Source organism: Triplophysa dalaica, chromosome 21, assembly GCF_015846415.1.
Source record: "Triplophysa dalaica isolate WHDGS20190420 chromosome 21, ASM1584641v1, whole genome shotgun sequence".
NCBI classification, from domain to species: Eukaryota; Metazoa; Chordata; class Actinopteri; order Cypriniformes; family Nemacheilidae; genus Triplophysa; species Triplophysa dalaica.
The window spans coordinates 12,960,838-12,985,802 of record NC_079562.1 but is presented as its reverse complement, the minus strand read 5'-3'; the positions used below and the strand labels follow the sequence as shown (position 1 = coordinate 12,985,802).

The 24,965-nt window shown below is 39.3% G+C and overlaps 1 protein-coding gene across 10 annotated transcripts in view; it reads left to right on the top strand.

Annotated features, from left to right (window-relative positions):
* mast3b (microtubule associated serine/threonine kinase 3b) overlaps positions 1–22,839 on the top strand; it is a 30,556-nt gene extending 7,717 nt beyond the window's left edge. For 2 of the 10 annotated variants that reach the window (XM_056734317.1, XM_056734321.1), the window contains 26 exons: positions 2,621–2,703; positions 4,429–4,501; positions 4,724–4,744; positions 5,092–5,170; positions 5,790–5,947; positions 6,563–6,638; positions 6,722–6,931; positions 12,023–12,124; positions 12,757–12,889; positions 12,977–13,047; positions 13,129–13,217; positions 13,704–13,912; positions 14,002–14,140; positions 14,216–14,348; positions 14,888–15,053; positions 15,188–15,289; positions 15,479–15,601; positions 15,714–15,826; positions 16,610–16,782; positions 17,441–17,562; positions 17,910–18,110; positions 18,753–18,979; positions 19,064–19,186; positions 19,313–19,449; positions 19,547–19,728; positions 19,808–22,839. In XM_056734317.1, the coding sequence (XP_056590295.1) occupies positions 2,621–2,703; positions 4,429–4,501; positions 4,724–4,744; positions 5,092–5,170; positions 5,790–5,947; positions 6,563–6,638; positions 6,722–6,931; positions 12,023–12,124; positions 12,757–12,889; positions 12,977–13,047; positions 13,129–13,217; positions 13,704–13,912; positions 14,002–14,140; positions 14,216–14,348; positions 14,888–15,053; positions 15,188–15,289; positions 15,479–15,601; positions 15,714–15,826; positions 16,610–16,782; positions 17,441–17,562; positions 17,910–18,110; positions 18,753–18,979; positions 19,064–19,186; positions 19,313–19,449; positions 19,547–19,728; positions 19,808–20,796 (4,234 nt within the window). In that variant the 3' untranslated portion in view covers positions 20,797–22,839. Of the gene's footprint in view, positions 1–2,620; positions 2,704–4,425; positions 4,502–4,723; positions 4,745–5,091; positions 5,171–5,789; positions 5,948–6,562; positions 6,639–6,721; positions 6,932–12,022; positions 12,125–12,756; positions 12,890–12,976; positions 13,048–13,128; positions 13,218–13,703; positions 13,913–14,001; positions 14,141–14,215; positions 14,349–14,887; positions 15,054–15,187; positions 15,290–15,478; positions 15,602–15,713; positions 15,827–16,609; positions 16,783–17,440; positions 17,563–17,909; positions 18,111–18,752; positions 18,980–19,063; positions 19,187–19,312; positions 19,450–19,546; positions 19,729–19,807 lie in introns of all 10 variants that reach the window. The other 8 variants (XM_056734315.1, XM_056734320.1, XM_056734319.1 and 5 more) reach the window with 5 other exon arrangements.
* The last annotated feature ends 2,126 nt before the right edge of the window (positions 22,840–24,965 follow it).

Here is a 24,965-nt window from a genome sequence, read left to right as displayed (position 1 = left end):
AACTTATTAGAAATGAAGTTTCTATAGGGATTTAAAGTTGAGAATTTAGCATTTCTCCCAAATGCTACAGTAAAATGAGGCCATATATGGTGTGTATATAGTGTGGGACGCCCCCTACAGGAAGAGACCATCCTGTGGTGAAACTTATAAGAAATGAAGTTTCTATAGGGATTTAAAGTTGAGAAATGAGCATTTCTCCCAAATGCTACAGTAAAATGAGGCCATATATGGTGTGTATATAGTGTGGGACTCCCCCTACAGGAAGAGACTATCCTATTTTGAAACTTATTAGAAATGAAGTTTCTATAGGGATTTAAAGTTGAGAAATGAGCATTTCTCCCAAATGCTACAGTAAAATGAGGCCATATATGGTGTGTATATAGTGTGGGACTCCCCCTACAGGAATGGACCATCCTTTTTTTAAACTTATAAGAAATGAAGTTTCTATAGGGATTTAAAGTTGAGAAATGAGCATTTCTCCCAAATGCTACAGTAAAATGAGGCCATATATGGTGTGTATATAGTGTGGGACGCCCCCTACAGGAAGAGACCATCCTGTGGTGAAACTTATAAGAAATGAAGTTTCTATAGGCATTTAAAGTTGAAGAATGACAATTTCTCCCATATGCTACAGTAAAATGAGGCCATATATGGTGTGTATATAGTGTGGGACTCCCCCTACAGGAATGGACCATCCTTTTTTTAAACTTATAAGAAATGAAGTTTCTATAGGGATTTAAAGTTGAGAAATGAGCATTTCTCCCAAATGCTACAGTAAAATGAGGCCATATATGGTGTGTATATAGTGTGGGACGCCCCCTACAGGAAGAGACCATCCTGTGGTGAAACTTATAAGAAATGAAGTTTCTATAGGCATTTAAAGTTGAAGAATGACAATTTCTCCCATATGCTACAGTAAAATGAGGCCATATATGGTGTGTATATAGTGTGGGACGCCCCCTACAGGAAGAGACTATCCTATTTTGAAACTTATTAGAAATGAAGTTTCTATAGGGATTTAAAGTTGAGAAATGAGCATTTCTCCCAAATGCTACAGTAAAATGAGGCCATATATGGTGTGTATATAGTGTGGGACGCCCCCTACAGGAAGAGACCATCCTGTGGTGAAACTTATAAGAAATGAAGTTTCTATAGGGATTTAAAGTTGAGAAATGAGCATTTCTCCCAAATGCTACAGTAAAATGAGGCCATATATGGTGTGTATATAGTGTGGGACTCCCCCTACAGGAAGAGACTATCCTATTTTGAAACTTATTAGAAATGAAGTTTCTATAGGGATTTAAAGTTGAGAAATGAGCATTTCTCCCAAATGCTACAGTAAAATGAGGCCATATATGGTGTGTATATAGTGTGGGACTCCCCCTACAGGAAGAGACTATCCTATTTTGAAACTTATTAGAAATGAAGTTTCTATAGGGATTTAAAGTTGAGAAATGAGCATTTCTCCCAAATGCTACAGTAAAATGAGGCCATATATGGTGTGTATATAGTGTGGGACTCCCCCTACAGGAATGGACCATCCTTTTTTTAAACTTATAAGAAATGAAGTTTCTATAGGGATTTAAAGTTGAGAAATGAGCATTTCTCCCAAATGCTACAGTAAAATGAGGCCATATATGGTGTGTATATAGTGTGGGACGCCCCCTACAGGAAGAGACCATCCTGTGGTGAAACTTATAAGAAATGAAGTTTCTATAGGGATTTAAAGTTGAGAAATGAGCATTTCTCCCAAATGCTACAGTAAAATGAGGCCATATATGGTGTGTATATAGTGTGGGACGCCCCCTACAGGAAGAGACCATCCGTTTGTGAAACTTATTAGAAATCGTGAATTAAAACCACTAAACTTGTTTTGATCAAATAAAAATCATGGTTAATTGTCGTAGGAGTATAGATATTAGACAAATAATTGAATTGGATAAACTGATTTATTTGCAGGACAATGGTCAATAATAATAGGCTAGTTTTAGACGGAGACATTGTTTTTACAATTAAGTAGGCCTACTTTAGTCTACATATAATGCAAACATTCCGAAAAAAATACATACATTTCTACAAAAACGACATATTCTAAACGTAAAAGACAACACAGACGATCCGCATTTAAATAAAGCTTTAAAAGCGGTGTTTCTGGAAATTACCGTAGTTTACTAAGTATGCGCGCAAAATTAATCTATACTGCGGCTGGCTTGACCGTCTATTTTCAAACTGCGGCTGGCTTGACCGCGGTCTTCTGCGTGAGGTGTTGCATGAATAAGTGTGATATCAAATGCTTAACTCGATTCACCAGGGAGTCTTGACTAATGCAAATGACAGTTGTGTTGAAGGACACCATCTCAGCTTTCCAAAGCTGTGAATTCCCAGTTCGGTCTGAAGTCTTGCCACACCAGTGCCTGTAGACATTACAGCATTGTTTTGTCCTAAACCAGCAGAGCAACATAATTTAACCTTTTAAGAGCCGAGAGCTGCATTTTTCCTTGTTAATCTTGTTGATTTGACTTCGTTTTTCATTACAATGACTCAAAGGATTCAAACTGGGCTGGATTATGATGAAATGTTTGTAATAATCCCTCTCTTCCCGTTTTTGTGTGTGTTACAGCTGTCGCAGCAGTAATAGAAAGAGCCTTGGTGTTGGAACGCCGTCGCCAACCCGCCCTCTCTCACCTCTCTCTGCCCACACAGGTAATACTCGCTGTCACATGACACCTGCCACCGCATGTACAGCTGACATGGAGCTGGGCAGTGAATGTTGAGAGGTTGGATGTAGCTGTAGTAATACATGATTTTCCACCCCTATGTATGTTATGATAGCTGCGCAAGGATTATTTAAAGTCCGTATTAAGTAGTTTATAGATTTGGTCTCTGTGATATTACAGAAAAATGTGAAAACTTTGTAAATAATGTAGTATCTGCTTAATCGGCAGTCGTGGCCTAATGGTTAGAGGGTTGGACTCGTGACCAGAAGGTTGCCGGTTCGATCCTCAGGTCAGGCGGGTAACGATTGAGGTGTCCTTGAGCAAGGCACCTAACCCCTACTTCCTCCCCGGGCACTGCAGCGATAGCTGCCCACTGCTCTGGGTGTATGCGTGTTCACCACTTGCTGTGCGTGTGTTCACTACTCTCTGGATGGGTTAAAAGCAGAGGTATATCTCGGATATAGGTCACCATAACTGACAAATTAGTCACTTTCACTTTTCACTTTATAACATTACAATGCTTTGAGTTTGAACAAGAAGAAAAAAAAAAAAACCTAAAAATTATGTAAGTAACACACTTTTCACATTTCTTTACTCTTTTTCACACGTCATTTGCATGTCTCACTGCTGTCTGAATCCACAGAGGTTATTATAGTTTACTAAAAGCATGTCTGGTAATTGAAACAAGTACATTTTTGGACTAAATATTATTTTGAAATGTTCGCTCAGCAATTACTCGAAATAAATTCAAGTTGAGGTGCTATAATATCACCTGAAAAATCAAATGTAACAAAAAATGAAATAAGTTATGTATTAATATTTAAAAAAAAAAAGGTCATAACACCATTGCAAAAAATAAACTGAAATGAACATAAAACTAAAAATATCTAATTCAAACTATTAATAAAACTGAAAACAAAAATATAACTCTTGCATAAACTTTAAACTTTGACTACACCGTTTTTGAAGTTTTAAAATCATTCTGTTTTTTGCAAACCAATGCAATATTTTACAATATCCTTGTATTATTAATAGATTTTAATTATGATGTATTTTAAGCTGATCTGCAGCAATTGTGAAAAGCATTGTATTTATAAAATTGAATGTTTGAATCATTTTATTAGTTTGCACTGCCAAAACTAGTGTTTTCTTTCTTTTGTCAAATATTTCCTATTAAAGCACAAAGTTGAGGCAGTAAATATTGAAACCGCTCTCTTTTTTTCAGTGTAGTGCAGTGTAAATAGCCAATATAATTGGCTGCTAATTCATGTATAAGGGAGAAAGAGACTGTAGGTTGGAGATATTTTACAGACAAATTCAATAATTTTCTAAATGTGTTAGTATTTAGATGTTTTCAAAGCTAATAGATATCTACCAAAAGCCAAAAAATCTGCCTCCACCCAATTGGTCGGGCATGTGTTGCTATATTGGATTGCTCAAGCAGAGCAAAGTTTTGATTGTGCCAGAATGTTTGCACTTGTTATTCAAAAATCAGCCAATGAATGGCTGACTTTCAGCTGTCTGTGAAGTAGAATAAAAAAATCACACATTTAAACTAGAGCATTCTCATAAGTTGTTATTATATCAATATTTCTTAATATAGTGAGATAAATGTCCTCAACTATTAGATTTGTGAATCATCTAAAGTCTCTGTGTGTTGTTTCATAACACCGTGCTGTGTTGAAATGTCCTCTTGTTCTTCTTCCAGCAGCCAGCAGCCCTTTGGACAGCCCACGAAATGTGTCCACTGCTGTTTGCTCACTCAACTTCCCCTTCGCCCGCAGGTAGACAAACCTTCTTATTCTTCTTCGGTTTATAGACAACAGTTCATCTTGTGTAGATTTAGACCAGCTCTCCTGGTATTCATCAACACTTAATACTTTGTCGGTTCAGTGTCAATGTCTTATTGTGTGGAGTTGACTGTTATTAAGTGGCTCTTTCTCTATAGACTTCACTAAGCGTTCCATCTATTTGATCTCTTTTCATCCCTCTTTATTTTTTCTCAGCCACCTGGCTCGCGCTGACAGGTAGCCAATCTCTTTTTCACACGATTATAGTCATGCTTCAATCACACTCTTTTTATTGCATACTGTTCATGAAATGATGTCTTTTCTGGCTAATGTATCAATGTGGCTTTCTTTGTGTAACGCTCCAGCTAACAAGATATCACTTTTGCCTGCCTCTGTATGCAAATCAAACCTTTTTCTGACTGAAAGCATCTGCTCATGAGGAGTGTATTTCAGATGGACCGCAGCTGTCCACAGACATTTTGAGAATCTTTAAATGTTATAATTTAGTTAATGAAAATGTGGTTCACAATTATTATGAACATATAATTCAGTATTGTGAAATGCTCTTTGTTTTCTGCCTCTAGAGCGGAAGGGAGAAGGTGGTCTTTGGCTTCACTTCCATCTTCTGGTTATGGCACAAATCCTCCCAGCTCAACCGTCTCAGTATGTATTTATACATCCATTGCAATGTGTGCTGTCAGTTATAGTTGAAATTTAACCCTATAATGAAAATTCAGTGACTTTCATAACATACTTTTTTCTTTCTTGAAAACCAAAAGTATTTTTTTTAAAGGGATAGTTCACCCAAAAATATTTTTTTTGTCATAATTTACTCACCTTCAAGTTTCAAATCTGTATACATTTCTATGTTCTGATGTACACAAAGGTAGATATTTTGAAGAATGTGGTAATGCAAACAGTTCTGGGGCACTTTTGACTATCATTGTTATTTTTCCTACTATGGTACTCGATGGAGTCCAATAAATGTTTGGTTACAAGCATTCCTCCAAATATATTTCTATGTGTTCAACCAAACAAATACATGTATACAGATTTGTAATAAGAGAGTGAGTAATTCGTGACAGAATTGTAATTTTAGGCTGAACTGTCCCTGTAAATAATATTTTGGAACTCTGTTCCATTCATCCAATTCAGTTTATTCAAGTTATTGTTCAATTTTAGGTTGTTTTTAATCAATAATGGCATATTGAAGGTTTTTAGCTCTTGTTGTTTGAAAACTGTAGCCTTGTACGTGTTATGCATGATTGCTCTGTTGTTTCAGTCATCGTCCTCATCTCAAGAACGACTCCACCAGCTTCCATACCAACCCACACCAGACGAGCTTCATTTCCTTTTCAAACACTTCCGAAGTTCTGAAAGCATGACCGAGGAAGATGGGCGGCCCTCTCCGTTTATGCGACCCCGGTCACGTAGCCTCAGGTAAACAAACGCATGCACGAATGGATTGATGGTGATTGGTCATTAGTGTTAAATTGTTTTACATTCTTGAGTGTTATTTTTAGGAGATTTGATTAAAACAACAGCAACTGTATCGGAGCCATTAGTTGTGTTCATGCGAGGTTAAACGAGTTTCCAGATCTCATTTCCCCAACTTCACATTTTTTGTTCATGTCTTGACGCACAATGTCAGAATTAATTTCTTTAATAACGTTCAGTGCAGTTTGTTGTTAGGCCTTTGTTCAGATGAGTAGACTTATGACTAACAATGAATTCCCAGGCTTTCCCCCTCAAAACAAAATAAAAGAGTGTTTTGTGAGAGAACCTCCGTCACTGATGAGTCAGAGAACATGAGACTGAATTCACAGTGTTGTAATCCAACACTGGACTTTGAAATTCGCATCCAGTTTATTGTGAGACGCAACAGGTGAAGTGGGATTTAAGAACTCTGGTTGGATGGGATGACCTGAGATACGTTTCAGTGCCATTATACTAATTATCAAAACTGTCAGAACCACTGACTAAATGTTATCTGCAATGTGTAGAATAAACAGTACTTACAACCCACAAAACAAATCTTATCCTTCATTGTTTCAGCCCTGGACGAACAGGTGGTTCATTTGATAATGAAATTATAATGATGAATCATGTCTACAAGGAGCGGTTTCCAAAGGTATGCGCTACTTGCTAAATGGATGAAACCTCCAAATTATTGCCCTCCGAGTGTTGCTAAAAATTTGCTCTGTCGTTTCTCAGGCCACAGCTCAGATGGAAGAGCATTTGCTGGACATCATCCGGCATTATTCTCTAGACAGCACGTTGCCGCTGGGCGATGGAGTTCTGGGGTTTATTCAGCATCAGCTGGTGGAGCTGGCCAGAGACTGTCTGGATAAATCCCAGCAAGGTCTGATCACCTCCCTGTACTTCCTAGAGCTGCAGGATAAACTGGAGAAATTGTTGCACGAGGTGAGGCGGCAATCTTACGTTTGAGGCCTCTAATAAACAATGACTTGAACATCTTTTGGGATTTTAGTCTATGGTGTGTTCAATATAAAACGTATTCCCAAGCCTTTCCTAAAATAAGTTGCTTTGCATGGGTGAAGTGGTTTTCACCTTTTTTCATAAACAGACACACTATGCATTTTAGCCTCCATTAAAAAAAACTGGCAGCTGTGTTTTGGTGCTGTGTGAATGATGCCAAAGTCAGAAGGTGGTTTAGCAGGTTATTGTGGTTAGGCAGCGCTGTGGGGTTGAGGCAGGGCGATCAGGTTGACAGTGATTTGAGCACAATGTTGTATTCTTTCAGTGGGGAGATGATGTGCTGCTCATCCCCTGGTGTCTTTTATGAGCAAATAAGATCTCATTCTCAATATTAACTGTGACCGCTTCACTTAGAGAATGTGATATGTGACTCACATTCCTCAGTGTGATTTTTATATTAATACTCTTCCGATTTTTTTCACACGTCTATCATCTGGTCATCACTCCGGCTGGTGTTTTCCTGGGCTTCACTTCCCTAAGCGCCACATGCATTTGCATACACGTGAGCGTTTGCATGCGGTCTAATCGCGCGTGACGTCTCGGGTACGCGTGTGTATCCTGCAGCTTAGGTTTTGATTAGAAATCTACATATCCTCATTCGAGCTCCGTGCTCGTCTGTGCGACTACAGGGTGTTAGTTTCCATAGCAACCCTTACGCCCACCCTGTATGTGGCTTTTAGACAACCCCAGGCAAGACTCGGCGTGCGCTGTCAGATCGCTGGTGCGCTGTGGATGTCGTGCTCAGATTAGGCTATTAAAGTGTTTCCCACCAGCCGTAGTCAGCGGTGCCAGGCGCAGGTCCACTGATTCTGCAGTCGTACTGCGCTTGTGACTGCCGCACATCTTTTAACGTGAACTTGCAGTGATTGATAGTCAAATCTGGTGGTTTTGTGTTTGTATGCGGTTGTGTCAGTCTGTTCCTCTTTCACTGTCTCTTAGATCTCTTATAGAAGCATAGATTTTCTCCAAAAGTTTTATGTTGAGAATTGGTCGTGGACCAGTATGAATATGTCAGTTCAGATACGACAAAAACGTTAAAGGCCCAGTGAAATAAAAAATCACAATTCCCTTTTTTTTGTATGATATTTAGCTCTTTTTTAAATTCATGTGCCCTCAATCTTGTTAAAATGTGAAAAGAAGCGAAATAAGACGAAATCTTAGTCCTGTGTTAGCCACCGTAGTGCTTCGAAAGAGAGGGGGAGTGGTTGAGTGAGCCATTGGTTGCAATTCGCAACCTCACCACTAGATGCAGCTAAATTTCATACACTGGACCCTTATGGATTACAAGGTGCATGATAATCACACTTTTAACTTCATTGTGTGTTTACAATCTTGCTCCTATCCAAACATCCCTCCTATTATTTGTTATTTATTCATTAATAATTGTAAACACGGAATTTGCTCATGTAATCAGTGCAGCCGGTCCTCATTTAAAAGAGCCGGGCTACATGTCATCGTACTTTCTGTCCACACTGTCGTCTGCTTGACTAGATGCCATCATGACTTTCAGTGCTAAAAAAAGAATGCCTTCATTGTTTTTATGTGATGTTCATATTGGGGTAGAATCATCTCTTGCGGTGGCATTTGGCCGTCTGTGAAACATGACTCATACGTCTCATCGGGCTTTCAGGCTCTTTAATGCTGATTTGATAGCACATCATCTTCACTTGGTTCAGCTTCGTCAAATACATAAAATGCAGTTATTTTACTTTATTGTAGGAGTCGCCTGACCGGGGGTGATCTCCTTTACTCAGCTCTACTCCTTTACTTTTTACACGAGGAGACGGTGGCTCAAGACAGATTAAAGCTGTGTTTGTGTATTATGTCGCAGATGTTTTTGCTTTGAATATATGATACCGGAATATGTTTTACTTTTGGCATCAATTGCATTATATAGTGATAGTTCACCCCGAAATACAATTCTGGTATCATTTACTGAACATGAGGATGTTTTAAAATTGTATGACAGTAGTCTCAGTCACCATTCACTTTCACTCCATTACATAGATTAAAGAGGGTTAAAACTGATGTTGTCGCTCACTAACATTACATCTAACATCTCAATAAGAGTTTGGCAAAATGAACAAATCGTCAGAGCCGATGATCGTGTGGTTGGTGCTCAGACATATAGCGGCGGTGCGTCCCGGGTGAACCGAGTTCGAATCCCGGCTCGTGGTCCTTTCCCCGACCCCACGCCCTCTCTCTCATCCACTTCAATTCCTGTCCTCTCTAAAAAAATTACTGTCTGTCAAATAAAGGAAAAACGCCCAAAATGAACAAGGTTGTAGTAATGCTTACAAAACGTCCATTTTAGGGTGTAATGTCTCTTTAAATCTATTTATTAAGTGATTATTTGGAGTCGATTAAAATTCACACAGTGCACGTGTAGGATTTTGATCCTGTAACACCATTGCACATGTTGTGCTCATTTACCTCCCACGCCCACATCCCACAAGCCAGCAGATTTCCCAGCTCAAACAAGAAAAAGATTCACAGTCACAAGCATAGGCTCCTTCTTTCAGGACAGACACAGGGTTTGATGAGTGTCGCATTATGCTGCTGCTTTTGATGTATCTGTAATGATGTGCGTTGGTTTAATATTGCCTGTATTTGCAGGGAGGTTAAATGGGACGTTTTCTGCACTTTTTAATTTTTCCCTGGAGTCTGCTTGTGTTAGTCATCTGCTGCTGCACCAGAAACAGTCGTCATTTTCTGTTTTATATAACCATCATCCTCCCTCTCTCTGACCCTTAATATCAGCAGCTATTATTGCTGATGTGCATTTAAAGGGGTCATTTGAAACAGCTAAAATGAATATTATTGTTTGCAATGTGTATGCACAATTTAAGGTTTAAAAACGTTGTATTTTCCAAACACCGTGCTTGTTTGTATCTCCTCTTTGCTCCTCCTCTCTGAAACGCTCTGATATTTTACATAGCCCTTCGCTCTGAAAAGCGAGGTGTGCTATGACTGGCCAGTTCACAAGTGCGTAGTGATTGGTCGAATACTGCAGAGAAATGTAACGCCTTATAATACCATATTTGGAACATCAGGTTCAAAAGCAATTTTACTGACGGGTAATTTGTTACGAAATCGTGTTACGATCAGACGTAGATTCCCAGCCGGTAATTACACGAGGCGTTTCGGGCAGGTCTGGGTGAGCATTTGATTCTAGTTAAAATACGTCTTTGTTCCTACACAATTTTACGTGTCTAATACATGCATGGGCAACTTTGCAACTTGGTCTTTGGTGCAACACATCAAAGACGAAGAAAAACACGAATTTCCAGCGAATCACCCCTTTTAATGTGCTGGATGTCAAAGACATCTGTTATGATTGGTTTAAGTCGGCATCTCTGTGAAGTTCATTAGGGCGGGTCAGGGTGAAAACTTTGCCAAGTAGTGGTTAATGTGAATTTGGTTTTATATAATTTAAGACTGCAACCAGAAACCTTTTTTGAGCAAGTACATATAAATCAGTATTCAATACAGTTTCGTACACTGATTCACAACTGTAAGCATATACATATACATTTTGTACAGTTTCGCTGTATAATAGTTTGATATCGTTTAATAAATACCTGAAGTAACCTGCAATTTTAAAAAGTAACAGGATAAAGTTTTAAGCTGTGGGAATCTGCATCTTTTACTTATAGTTCATTACTGAGGTTTAGCTTGTTATGTGAACAGGGTTCTGATGTCAAGACCATATTACAATATAACAAAAGGATGCTGTTTTTTAAGCTTTCATAAACTCGATAGAATGAAGAAGGAGCTTTCAACAGGGTGTCCGCTGGGTCTGAAAAAGTATTAAAAGTTGAAAAATAAATTAAGAGAAAATTAAGGTCCTTAAAAAGTCTCAAATGCTATTGTCTAAGGTAATACATTTTGTATAATCTTTTCATATTTGTCCAAAGAGGTCATTCGCTAAAGTTTGCCCGGAAAATATAATCATTGCGTAGGCGAATAGTGTAAAAAGTTTGAACCATGTCTGAGGGCCGTCTCTGGGAATAACCGTGAGCCGTACTGTTTTGTGTGTCGGAAGGCGATTAGCATAGCCTAGTTTCTAATGGACCTTTTATGGGGTTAGTCACTCAATTAATTATTTGGAACTTTGTTCCCACCTTTCTGAATTATGTTGCATTAATAAGGAGTTATCACAAATTAAGACTTAGTTTCTTACAATCAGTATATAGTATGTAAGTTAAAGTGTTGCCAATGTACGATTAAAACTAGAAATGGGGATGAGGTCTTAAAATGTATGGAAAGGGTCTTAAAAAGACTTTTAAAGGGGTCACATGGTTCGAATACGTGTTTTCTTTGGTGTGTTATAAGTTGCCCATGCATGTATAAGACACATAAAATTGCAAACGTAGAAGTGTTGAAACAAAAGATTAATTTTATCTAAAAGCGAATTCTCTCCCTGACCTCGATTTTCTGAGTTTTTTGCATCGGTCAAGCATTTTGAGTGGCCTTTCTTAACAATTCAGAGACCCCATACAAACGAGATCCAAATACGGAAAAACGCATACGAAAATTCCGGAATGTACGTGTAAAGGCCTTTATACCGCCCAAATGTATACGCAAGTAAGATGAGCGTACCTGTCAGTGCAATTTCTTTGGAACCTAATGTTCCAAATATGGTAAGAGACGTTAGATTACCATCACACGCTTGCAGTATTTGACCAATCACTACGCACCGGTTAACTGACCAATCATGGCACACCTCACTTTTCAGAGCGATGAGCTTTGTAAAAAATCTGCGTGTTTCAAAGAGGCGGTGCAAAGAGGAGATACAAACATAAAGGTGTGTGGAAAATACAGCGTTTTTTAACCTTACATCATGATTTGGTGCGATGGAACTGGAAGTGCTAAAATTCTGATCCACGTCTGGGGTTTGCATATAAAAAACGTTATCTCTGTGATACTCTATCGTGAATATTATAACTATATAAACTGTATGAACTATATAAACTATAATTAAAATAATGAAATAATCTATGTGTGTTTATGAAGGCTCTAGAGCGCTCTGAGAGTGAAGAGGTTTCAGTTATCAATCACCTGGTAAAGAAGATTCTTATCATCATCTCACGTCCTGCACGACTGCTGGAGTGTCTGGTAAGATCTTATGCTGGTTCTTCATAGACCCACATTGAATATTTCTGATATCTAATGAGAAATGTGGCCATTTGGCATCACGTTAACCTAGAAATTATATTATGCCAAGCTTTTAAAAGTAATTGCCACAAATGCTATGTGGTTGTGTATTTTGACTACCTCAGATTCTGAAACCCTTTAAAACCAGTATTTGGCACTGCGCATGTATGATCGAATCATCCTATAAATATAATCTCTTTCCTGCCAGCAGTTTAAAAAATGCTTGATGTCTAGCTGTAGCATATTTATCATTTTAATAAACTTTGGACCCCAGAATATTTTCTAATTTTTCTGTCTTTGTTTGTTGTTGTTCTAACTATTCTCAAATGTGAGTAGGTTTCATCAAATATATTTTTAACAATAAACTCAGTCAAAGATTTTGTTTAGACAGAGCACTTGTTATGTGCTTTGGATCTGTAGCTGTAATCTTTCAGATGATGGGTAACATCGCCCCCTATAGTAAATCAGTGAAAACCCGGAAAATTGAAAAAACGAATGGAGCATTGTGTCAGAAATTATGAAACCATGTCAGGAAAAGAGTACATAAGTACAAACATGTTTGCGTTCATGATTGTATCTGGATCTTTCTGTAGGAGTTTAACCCTGAGGAGTTCTACCATCTTCTGGAGGCAGCAGAAGGTCACGCGAAGGTCGACCAGGGCATCAAAACAGATATTCCCCGATACATAATCTCTCAGCTGAGGCTCAACCGAGATCCACTTGATGGTGTGAAATCGGACATCACATTATATTGTTGCTTAGAAACCCTCTGCGTTTTGGCTCATTTTATTGTGTTTATTGTCTCTGTGACAGAAGTTGTGCAGTTAGAGGAACAGTACGAGTCAGGCACGACACTGACAGTTGATTCAGAAGAGGGCGGCGAGGTAAATGAGCTGAAGCAGAAAATGACCTCACTGAGGTTCATTAGATGTCACTAACAAAAACCCTCTTCCTGTTTCTCACAGCAGAATAAATCTTTACCCACACCGCCACGAAGGAAACCAATGGAGAGTGATTTTGAGACCATTAAACTCATCAGTAATGGGGCTTATGGGTAAGCAAATCATAGCCCGAAGTATGAACATGATTACTTTGAGGCAGAATAAGGACTCACTCTCAGCTTGAACCAAAAAAATTATCTTCTTAGTCACACTTGGTCTTATATTTCATTGCATCATACAGTCTGGATCTCATTGCTGCTTATTCACCCAAGAACCACCTACCTTGACATTAATACTTTGATTGACCAATCAGAGGTTTCCTTTTATATTTACCTTGAGAAATAAATGGTGCACATAAGCTACTAAGCCTCTAGTGTGGACATGGCGTTCCAATTTAAGTCAGAACTTACAAATGCCTGGTGCAACCCAACCAGATGGTGAAAAAACTGTGGGCGCTCCATCTGAGGCTGAGACTTCCAACTTTAATCTCATCCAGACTCAGTACATCATCTTGTTATCTTGAAAAGCAGGTAGCTGCCAGAATCACCCAGGCAGCCTGCTGGTTTTAAAGGTTGCAATGTTTTCCATCTGTCCCGCAGGGCCGTGTATCTGGTACGGCATAATGAAACTCGCCAGCGATTTGCCATGAAAAAGATCAACCGACAAAACCTGATTCTGCGGAACCAGATACAGCAGGTGTTCGTGGAGCGAGACATCCTGACGTTTGCGGAGAACCCCTTTGTTGTTAGCATGTTCTGCTCTTTTGAGACACGGAAACACCTGTGCATGGTCATGGAGTATGTGGAAGGTCAGGCACTTATCAAAATTACTTTCATTCTTATTAATTCACGGTGATGCAGGAAGTGTTATATAACTATAACGTCTGTGATTTTTCAGGTGGAGACTGTGCTACACTGCTGAAGAACATGGGACCACTTCCTGTGGACATGACCAGGATGTATTTCGCAGAGACGGTCTTGGCACTCGAGTACCTCCACAGTTACGGCATCGTGCACAGAGATCTCAAACCAGACAAGTGAGAAAGGAGCGAGAAACCTGTTAATATGCAATTGTTTGTGAATAGTGTTAAAGATTTGTTATCCCTTCGCAGTCTCTTGATCAATTCTATGGGACATATTAAGCTCACTGATTTCGGGCTCTCCAAAATCGGCCTCATGAATATGACAACTAACCTGTATGAAGGCCACATAGAGAAGGACACCAGGGAGTTCATTGACAAGCAGGTAAGGCTCGTTGATATGATTGAAACCATAATAGTTCAAATAAGAGAAGAACTACAAACTATTTTATGGAAAGTTTGTCATGTGATAAGTCTCATTGCGATCAAAACCTGTATTTGAGGGGAACACAAAAGATGATATTTTGAGAAATGGTTTTGTGTTCATATAATGGAAGTCAATGGTGACCGGTGTTGTTCGGTTACCAACATTCTTCAAAATATCATATTTTGTGTTCTGCAGAAGAAAGAAAGTCATACAGGTTTGAAATGACATGATGCCAATTTTGGGCCAATGAGATTTCTCAGTAGGAAGAGCTTATGGGGCACAAAGCACGCCTCCTACTGATTGGATAGATTTGCATTACAAAAATAGTTTTTGTCATGGTAATGATATCGTGTCATCTTGTTATACCAAAGTGTGGATTTTAAAGTCAAACCTTTATTAGTTTAATTAACATTTGTTCATTTTTAAAAATATATTTTATTAATTTATGACAAATCTCTATTTTGCTATTTAATATGTGTTGATTCATTTCTCTATAGGTTTGTGGGACACCGGAGTACATCGCACCAGAAGTGATTCTCCGGCAGGGCTATGGGAAACCTGTTGACTGGTGGGCCATGGGCATCATCCTATACGAGTTCCTGGTGGGATGTGTCCCGTTCTTCGGTGACACACCGGAAAAGTTGTTCGGACAGGTGGTCAGCGGTGAGTCCAGATGAATCTCTCTGCCCTGTTAACCTGTGAGACACAGATCCCAATTAAAGGATGAGGAAGCTGTACAGACTGGCTTAAAATAAAACCGCTGCAACAGGATTTGATATACTGTGTTCTGTATGCAGATGAGATTATCTGGCCAGATGGAGATGATGCCCTTCCTGTAGACGCTCAGGACATGATCATACGATTACTGAAACAAAGCCCGCTGGAGAGACTCGGAACAGGTACTTGGTTCCTAAACTGTATCTGGCGTTTGGTCTTTTGTGGATAGATTAGAGTAATTATGTAAGTGGTCTATTCGCGTGAAAGAGGGATGTTTTATACACTGAGAGAAACCATTATTTCAACCAAACAGTTCAATTGTGTAATGCAAGAAATAGAATGTCAAATGTTTTTTAAATGCAAATTCATAGGTGGAACTCAAGAGGTGAAGCAGCATATGTTCTTCAACAGTCTGGACTGGAACGGACTCCTGCGTCAGAAAGCTGAATTCATCCCTCAGCTGGAGGCAGATGATGACACAAGTTATTTTGACAGTGAGTCTCTTGGGAACGCCTGCAGCCGAGAGCTCTGATAATATCAGCTCATCAACTGAGATGCAGTCATTCGTTTTTGATTGACCCCTGACTGTGTTTTCTTCCTGTGTAGCACGCTCTGAACGCTATCACCATTTGGCTTCTGATGAGGATGAGGAAACGAACGATGAAGAGTCTTCCCTTGAAATACGCAGATTTTCCTCTTGGTCAAATCGATTTAGCAAGGTTGGCTTTTGTTCCATCCTACTGTAACGTTTAAAGGGATACTTCACCCAAAAATGAAAAATCATTTACTCACCTATATGTTGTTCCAAATCTGTATAAATGTCTTTGTTCTGATCAACTCAGAAAGATATTTGGAAGAATGCTTATAACCAAACATTTTTTTTTTGCCCCCCCATTGACTCACATTGTAGGGAAAATTACTTTATTATTTATTTTCGTCTATTGAACACAAAAGAAGACATTTTGAAGAATGTAGGACAGCAAACAGTTCTGGGGCACTTTTGACTATCATTGTATTTTTCATACAGTGGGAGTCAATGGGGGGCAAGATCTGTTTGGTTATAAGCATTCTTCTAAATATCTTTTCCTGTTTTAATCGGAACAAAGAAATGTATACAGATTTGGAACAACTTTAAGGCGAGTAAATGATGACAGAATTTTCACTTTTGGGTGAAGTATCCCTTTAATAAGATTATCAAGGACCCTGTGAAACCATGTGATATGTGCTTTTCTCCTTTCTGGGGATGAGTGCGTCTCATCTAAATATTTATTTTTGTGGGAATAAATGGTTTAGTCAACTTTTAGCCGTATAATATTTAATTTAACTAAGAAACAAACACTATATACCACAAACCTCATTCACTTTTTATTTCATGTTGTCTAACATGTGACTCATGATATGTAGAACAAGCAAGCATGAACACTTGGTATACCAGTATGGACAGGTTTGTTCTGCAGCAGTGCCTTTTTTTCCTCCGTCGTTAATTATCGATTATTTTCCAGGTGTACAGCAGCACTGAGCATCTGGCCACCCCATCCAACCTAAGTTTCTCATCTGACCGCAGTCACAGTGAAGAGATTGAGGACCGGGCTGAAGGGAGAGATGCTCATTGCCATGGAGAGATCCAACGGCAGGCCTCCACCGGAGATAAGAGACTCTCTGCTCAGAGAGCCTGGTGAGAACGCACATTTGGTTTTATACACTACATTTAATACATATGTAACCTGAAAATGACAAATCTGTAAATCACTCACAGTTCTGTTGCTACACACCTACGTTACACATTTTATTATATTATTATATAATGTGGCATTTTTAAGTAGTTCTTTTACTTTTTTACCCTTCATACGTTTAGCTTACACTACCTGGCACCTCATTCAACAACCAATTGCATTTTGCAACACATTGCATGTACCTATATTTTGGGGAGTAGTTCACCCAAAAATTCAGTCATAATTTATTCACCCACATATCGTCAAACCTGTGGAGCACAAGAGAAGATATTTTGAGAAATGTTGGAGTGGGTTTGTGTTCATAAAGTAGAAAACTATGGGGGCTGGTGTTGTTCAGTTACCAACATTCTTCAAAATACCTTTTTTCTTGTTCTGCAGGAGAAAGAAACTTCGAAATAACACAAGGGTGGTAAAATGAATTTTGTTGAACAATCCATTTAAATAACTTCAAAGTAGAAAGTACTCAATGAAACGTATTTACATTTAGGGATTTAGCATACACTTTTATCCAAAGAGACTTTGGATATCAACATTTACACATAAATGTAAAATGACGGTAGATGTGCAGCAGTCAGACTCTTTGTGTTTGATCTTTGGCAGCCTACGGCCTCGAACCTCCTCCAGCTCTTCTCAGCCCGAGCGTCCTGTGAGCCCTCTAGTAGTGACCAGCACACACAGTCTGGAGGCCATGCCTCGATTCGCTCTATCTACAGATGATGAGGGTAAGTTTGAATTTAACTATCAGTCAGTCATGTGGTAAAGCAGGACATTAACGGATGAATTATCTTCACATTCAAAAATGTACTATGTTTGTGAGGGTTGTTCCACCAGGAAGTGGTTTCAAATGTACTTGAATCATTTATTTTTAAATGAGTAAATAGAGAAAATGAAAAAAGAAATCAAATAAAAATACACATTTTCATCATTAGTAAATATATTTATCTGGTTTATTGATTTGCTCCAGCAATGTTCATTATAGTTACACACATCAGGGGTGTTTTGTCGCAGAGATGGTGCTACATTTGGTACCTTGGAGTTGTGTTTTGATATAAACCCTTTAATTCTGCAGCTGAGGTTGTCGTATCCAACCTGCGACGAATCAGACTTCGTAGCAACAGCACTGGAACAAAACACTCGTCGCCAAGGGAACAAGGGAGTCCTCAGTGCTTCGGGAACCAGCTGGAGACGCCTGATAGACAGCGTCTCTCGCCAGGGCGCAAAGTCCCAAAGTCTGCATCGGTGTCCACCCTCTCTCTCATCATCACACCAGGTCAGGACCCAAACACTGTTACCATAGCAACACTGCAGAAACAGTCTTCTCCTCCTCCTGGAACATGATGTGGTATACACTCTTGAAAATAAAGGTGCCTGAAAGGTTGCCAGAGAAGAAGCATTTTTGGGTTCCACGAAGAACCATTCAATCTGAGGTTCTTTAAAGAACCAATTCTTTATTACATTTTAATAATCTGAAGAATCTTTTTAGGTCACAAAGAACCTTTTTTTTGATGTTGAATGTTCTTTATGGAACCATTTAAACGCAAAAGGTTCTTATATGGCATCGTGAAACAACTTTATTTTTAAAAGTTTATAGTCATAAAACTGAATTGTTAATGAAATAAAAGCATTCTCTCTTAAATAGAAGCAGTAGTATTAGTTATAATTCTTTCTTTCTTTATTGTTAGATTATTTATTTATATTTGAAGAGTTTGGTTCCAAAAATTTTTTATCATGTTTTTATTGTGTTGGTTAGCTGTATTTTTTTGTTATTGTGGTTTAAATCAAAACAAAATAACTGTGTACAGTGAATATACAGAAAAAAATCTCATTTTGGAACCAAACTCTTCATTTGTTTTTATTAATAAATGTATTAATTTACATTTTTGTGACATTTTCAACTTTTTTTATCCCCCAGATGACGGCAGTGCCAGCCTACATGCACGCTCCATTTCTCCCCGATCATTTTCCTCTAACCCGTCATCTCGAGACTCCTCCCCCAACCGAGACCTGTCACTCAGCATCAGCAGGCTCCGCCCCCCAATCATCATCCACAGCTCTGGGAAAAAATACGGCTTCACCCTGCAGACCATTCGGGTTTACATGGGCACCAGTGACATTTACACCATACATCACATGGTCTCGGTGAGTGATACGTTAGGTTTACAAGCAATACGCTCAAAAAGTGTAGAGTCAGGTGGTTTATTCAGATGTTTCCGGTTCTCTCAGGGTGTTGAGGAAAGCAGCCCGGGTCATGAGGCGGGTTTGCGAGCAGGAGATCTGATCACTCATGTGAATGGAGAGTCTGTACAGGGTCTGGTGCACACAGAGATGATGGAGCTTCTGTTGAAGGTACCGAAATGTTCAACAATACCGTCATCTTTGTTCTCACATGCCTGTAAATCCACTTTAATAAAAATTGTTAGATATACGAATAGTTCAGTAAACATCTATTGTTCTTTTATGTCTAATGTGCAGAGTGGAAACCAGGTGTCCCTTCAGACTATCGCTCTTGAGGACACATCTATAAAGATCGGGCCGGCACGCAAGAGCAGCTGTAAAGGGAAGATGGCCCGCCGCTGTAAGAGAAGCAAATGGAGGGACAATCAGGATCGGTCAGTGCCGGTTTCCTTTTGTTTTGTGCAGTATAGTTGCATTGAGAATAGTTTGATGCACATGTGTGAACCTGATAAATCTGTTGTGTTCACTCAGGAGGCGGAGCGTTTTAAAAAAGCTGTCTAAACAGAGCACAGTCATGCACAGCAGCCGTAGTTTCTCCTCCGGTCTGCATCACTCTGTGTCCTCCAGCGAAAGTCTTCCCGGATCTCCCACCCACAGCCTTTCCTCTGGACCCACCACACCCTGCCGGAGTCCCGTCCCAGACCACACCACCGGTAAGACCTCACTTTTTAACTTTTAAAGTTACATTTACATGATTTAAACTGAGAATTAATAAAACTATCGTTCGTTCAGATGCCTGCGTCCCCCAAACCACCTCACCATGTTCCTCCAGCTCGCCGAGTTCACCGGCGGTCCAAATGCGCCCGAGCTCACTGCACGGCCTCGGGTCCAAACTTGCCAACCAGCGCTACACTAAAGTAGGAAGACGGAAGTCCACCAGCAGTATCCCGCCCTCGCCTCTCGCCTGCACCTCCTCGCCGCAAGCTCTATCTCCCCAGCGCTCTCCCTCCCCCCTCCCCAGCATCTCCAAAACCCTTCACCACTCCTTCCATGGCAAGACCCTCTCGCCCCCCACCATCATTCGGCACGTGGTCAGACCCCGCAGCGCTGAACCCCCGCGCTCCCCTCTGCTGAAGAGAGTCCAGTCCGCAGAGAAACTCTCGGGGGCTTTATACGCCGACAAAAAACCTCACGCCCCCCGCAGGCACACGCTAGAGGTCCCCCATAGTGAAATGGATGTTCCGGGTGACGTTGAGGTAGAGGCGGATCACGGCAGGCTCGGCGGGTACCTGTGCGGACAACGGTTGAGGGACTGGTCAGGTGACCGCATGGAGCAGATCGTCGTTATGCGCAAACTGAATCTATCCGAGCGCCGGGATTCCTTTAAGAAACAGGAAGCCGTGCAGGAAGTGAGCTTCGATGAGCCGGACGACAGAGCCCCACAGATTCCTGCTCAGACCAGCACGTTGACCAGCACTAGGCCGGCGTGGATGACAAGCGATTTGCAGTCGGAGGAGGAGTGCGATGTGAGAAGGAAACCACTGGTTCCGCAGATCGCCGTGCAGGGATCTGAAAGTGAAGAAGCAGATGAGTGGCAGTTTTGCTCGGATGAGGAGGAGGAAGAGGAGGATGAAAAGGAGAGACAGAGTGAAGCTCGGCCAGACCCTTGCATGGACAGAGATGCTTCAGCAGCCACACATGAGATCGCCGAGACAGCCATGGTTACGACTACGCCAGAGAAGTGTCAGAGTCCGGAAAAGGGCAAATTGAAAGAGAGATAAAGAAAGTGAAGTCTGTTACCGCAGAGCTTCATCTGCTCTGGTGTCTGCTGAGATTGTTTGTGTGATCTGTTACCACGCAGAATTCAGTTACAGAGAGAAGTTGCCTTTTATAACATGTCTAGTGAAGCTAGTCTTGAGCAGGGAATTTTTGCTTTTGGGTTTTATTTATGCACATTTGAAGTATGTATGTAGACCAAAAAAGAGGAACGCTGTGAGAGTCAATTTCTTCTGTGCATCTGTGTGCCTGCGGAGGAACGACATTTGAATCCGTTTTGAGAGTTCTTTGTTTGTGCATCAGTGTCCGTTCAATTTAAAAGCTGCAAGTTTTAAAAGATTGTGAAAGAAAATTACACATTGTGGAATATTACATGAGAAGACCCACATGAGAAGAAGTTGCAGAAGCATTTGAAATTATATTTTTTTGGAGGAATAAAGGTCTTCATGTGTCTGCCATGGAAGTTTGTCGTGCAAATTGGCCTAAAAAAATTAATTGTAAATTTCATGCTTTATAGCAAACATTACTTTTAAACCAGATTTATTTTATGTCTTGATTTTTAGATGAGATTTAAGTTGTTTTTAGAGTGAAACGTCCCTCCTCAATGCTTCATGGGGTAATATTTGTTGATGCAGAGTTGTAGTTGTTTCACTTGTCACAGTTGTTTCATTTGGGTTTTAACGTTCTTCTGCAACAAAAAATGATCATATCATTGATTTCTTCACATTCGTAGTTAACACCTCACCATTTTGTTCTTTACTTCAGAATTCCTAAGTTTATGGTTCCATGTTGTTTATTCCCTCAGAATGCATTTATGTACTCCTCACATCACTTTGCGTGACTTCCCGTTCAATTTATTTGATACCTAAAGTAATGAAAAACATTTTCACGGGTGCTAAGACGAACAGTTGCACAGTTGCTTCAGATTTGTTTTGTGAAGCATGCAGTCCACACACGTGTCATCTGGAACTCATCTGCGTGCACTGAACTCACTCCATCATGAGTGTTCTGTGGACTGTTGAATTGTTTCCCACATGCTTTTGTACCTGGAATAATGATGATGTTTACATTTTTTATACGTGTGAATTTCTACCGTGTGAATGAATGTGTATGGCCACTGTTAAGGACAAATCTGTGCTGGACTGGAGGTGGTGGGTTGAGATTTTAGGTTTTGGTATTATGGTGGCTTTGTTGTTAAAAGGCACATACAACAAATACTGCACACATTAGAATGGATGTTTCATGTGAATTATATGCATGACCCGCTTCCAAAACACAGATGGTTATTCGTTATTTTTTACTGTGTTTTTTTGGGGGGGAAGGGGGGCTTTCACATAGGTGGGCCCGAAACAGGACAGTATTTCTATTGCACATATTATTGTAAGCTGCATGAGAAGGTGCATCTGGATGTTATTTTGTCAGGATTTAATTGATGCTGTATAATTATATTATTACTGTAACGGCACACATTCAAAAAGATTTCTCGTACATTTTTGAGGTTTCTAGTTAATTGCAACTAATGTCGCAATTTTATGCATCGGACTGCTGTATTGAAATTGCAAGCACATGTGTGTACATTGTTTAAAAGGCTGTGTTTATTTCTTTTTGACTGTCAGCCAACTGTTTGCATGCTGCATGTTAAGTGATGACACGGTAAGCGTTGGCATGGCAACATAAGTGCAATATGTGTTTAATGGTATAACCCAGCCTTTGAATTACAGTGATTAAAAGCTTCATGTCATGCAGACCATGTTGTGACATTTTATCCCTCTATTATCACAGACTTCTGTGGATGAAGTGTTTGCTGTCTACAATTGTTGTGTGGATCCCAAAACCACTCTAAACCTGTTTTTACAGGTCTGTGTGACCCTCGCTGCTGTTTCATTCACAGCGGTGATAAGGCCATCATCTCTGGATCTTCTTGTGCTGATGATCTGCTTCAATTTTTCCAGAATCGTCAAGAAATCTTTTATATAAATATTTTTTAATGTTGTTATAACTGTTTGTCTTATGTTTTGTAATAAATCATTCACTGATTTATGAGGGAAGATCTCTGACGGTTCTTTTGTTTTTACGCTTTAGTGTTCACATGCATTAAAGTCCTGCTTGTATAGATTATACAATAAGACATTTTTGCTTTAATTGTTTAGATAAGTGCATGTACTTACAATTTTTCACTCCATTTTGATATTTTCTTACCGTGACACATTCAAACAATGGTTCCTAGGATTTGGAGTTCAGGGAGATTTTAGGGAGCGTTTCAAATAGGCACACAAACATGAAAATAACACAAAGTATGATTGCAGGATTTGTAAAGAAAATTATTTATGCTTAATGAGGTTGGAGGGGTTAAGCTGTAAGGAGAACAGTTTGATCATAAGACAATTGTACCTCTGTGAAAGGCTGTAGAAAGCGCAAACTAAAACAAGCGACTGGAAAATATTTTCAATGAGCAAATTTTGAAGCATTATTTTAAATAATTTGTAAGTTATTTTTAGCATTATATAATTAATAATATCTAGTTGAGGTGAGCGAGATAAGTAATAAATACATGTTTGACACACCAACATTTAAACAATAAACCAAATGGCAGAGATAATAAAAGTTGAATCGTTGTTGAGAATAACCAATATAACATTGATTTAACAGTAGAAATATCTTTGTTATCTAGGAAAAAATGCCTACAGTATCAGAAATATAATATATTTCTTCTTTAGTAGAATATCCACATATAAGATTTTAAACTCAAGAAACGACAATTACAGGATTTGGAAGATGCTTTCAAATGTCAATATTAAGATAAAAAATCAAGTGGATTGTCACATCCATAATAGATCATATTCTCAATAATAGAATGATGAAAATTAAAAGAAAATCACTATTCTGTGGTGTATGAAGAGTCATCCGTTCTCCATTTGATGGGTATTTTTGCTTCTGGTCTGTGTATTATTATTCACAGAAATCCTACATTGCCTCTCAAAGACATGCATCCTTTTTATCACATCCATAACGCATACACTTCCCCCTATTTTAAAATAGAAAACTCATGCAAATACTGATGTCTGGACTTTCTCATCAAGGTTTTAGAGAAGTGATGAAGTGTTCTTGTTATTGTTTTATACTTTTATTTTCTACTTATGACGTTTGCGTGGTTTTTAAATAAAAATCAATAAGTAATAGGCTATTTTCTACCCAGGTTTTGAGGCCAGCACTGCAAACTCTTGATTTTAATGGGCGTGCCGTATTAAAGTATATAAGTAAACGCCCACTGCTTTGATTGGATAACAGTTTGTGTAGTTGGAGCCTTCTGTGAATTTGGTTAGAGACGTAACGTTGCGTTACACATAAGCAACATTCACAGTTTTCGCACAGCATCAGTATTATCTGTAGAACTAATGTGATTTATAAATGACCTCCCCACATCAGTATTTCATGTGACGCATTCGCACAGGATGATTTTACTCAAATTTACTGACTTATTTCCCAGATGTGATGGCAAGGCTTTGCGAATTGTTTGTATAGCCTTTACTTGTATTGAGCTTAATAATATATGACCGTACCTGTCTGCATTGAGACCAGTGATCCCGAACCGAGCAAGGTAATACTAATCTTATGTGAATAGTGCTCAGGACACATCAACCGATCTCTAACAAAGCAATAGTGATCCATAGTTCAAAAATGTTTGAATCACATAAGATTGCTGCACCATTCCTTTCGGATCCAATATTGAAGGCACAGCACTGCTTTTTAATTTGAGTCATTCCACAAATCCAGTGTCGATCTCAACATGTTTGTTTATTGCTTGCTCGCTCTATCTGGTTCCGCGCCACTGGTTCTGTCATGCGCGAACCAGTGGCCGGGGCCAGAGAAGAAGTCGTTGATATTTTTCTGTAAAGGCGGTGTTAAACCTATCAATGTCGTCATAAGTAGGTGCATTCCAGAACCAGGCGTTCGCTGGTCCTGGTGTCAATAACAGATCTAATCTCAGTAACAAGGGCGTTTTCAGTTCTGACACTTACATGATGTTCGCGTCAATACGATTCCCTCTTATATAACAAAAACTCAGGTTAAAATTTTGATTTTAATTCATGACTCCTTTAACATACAGATGGTTCAATATACTGGTAATTCTCTGAGAATTCAAATTTCAAGTTTTGACCAAAAATGTCACATG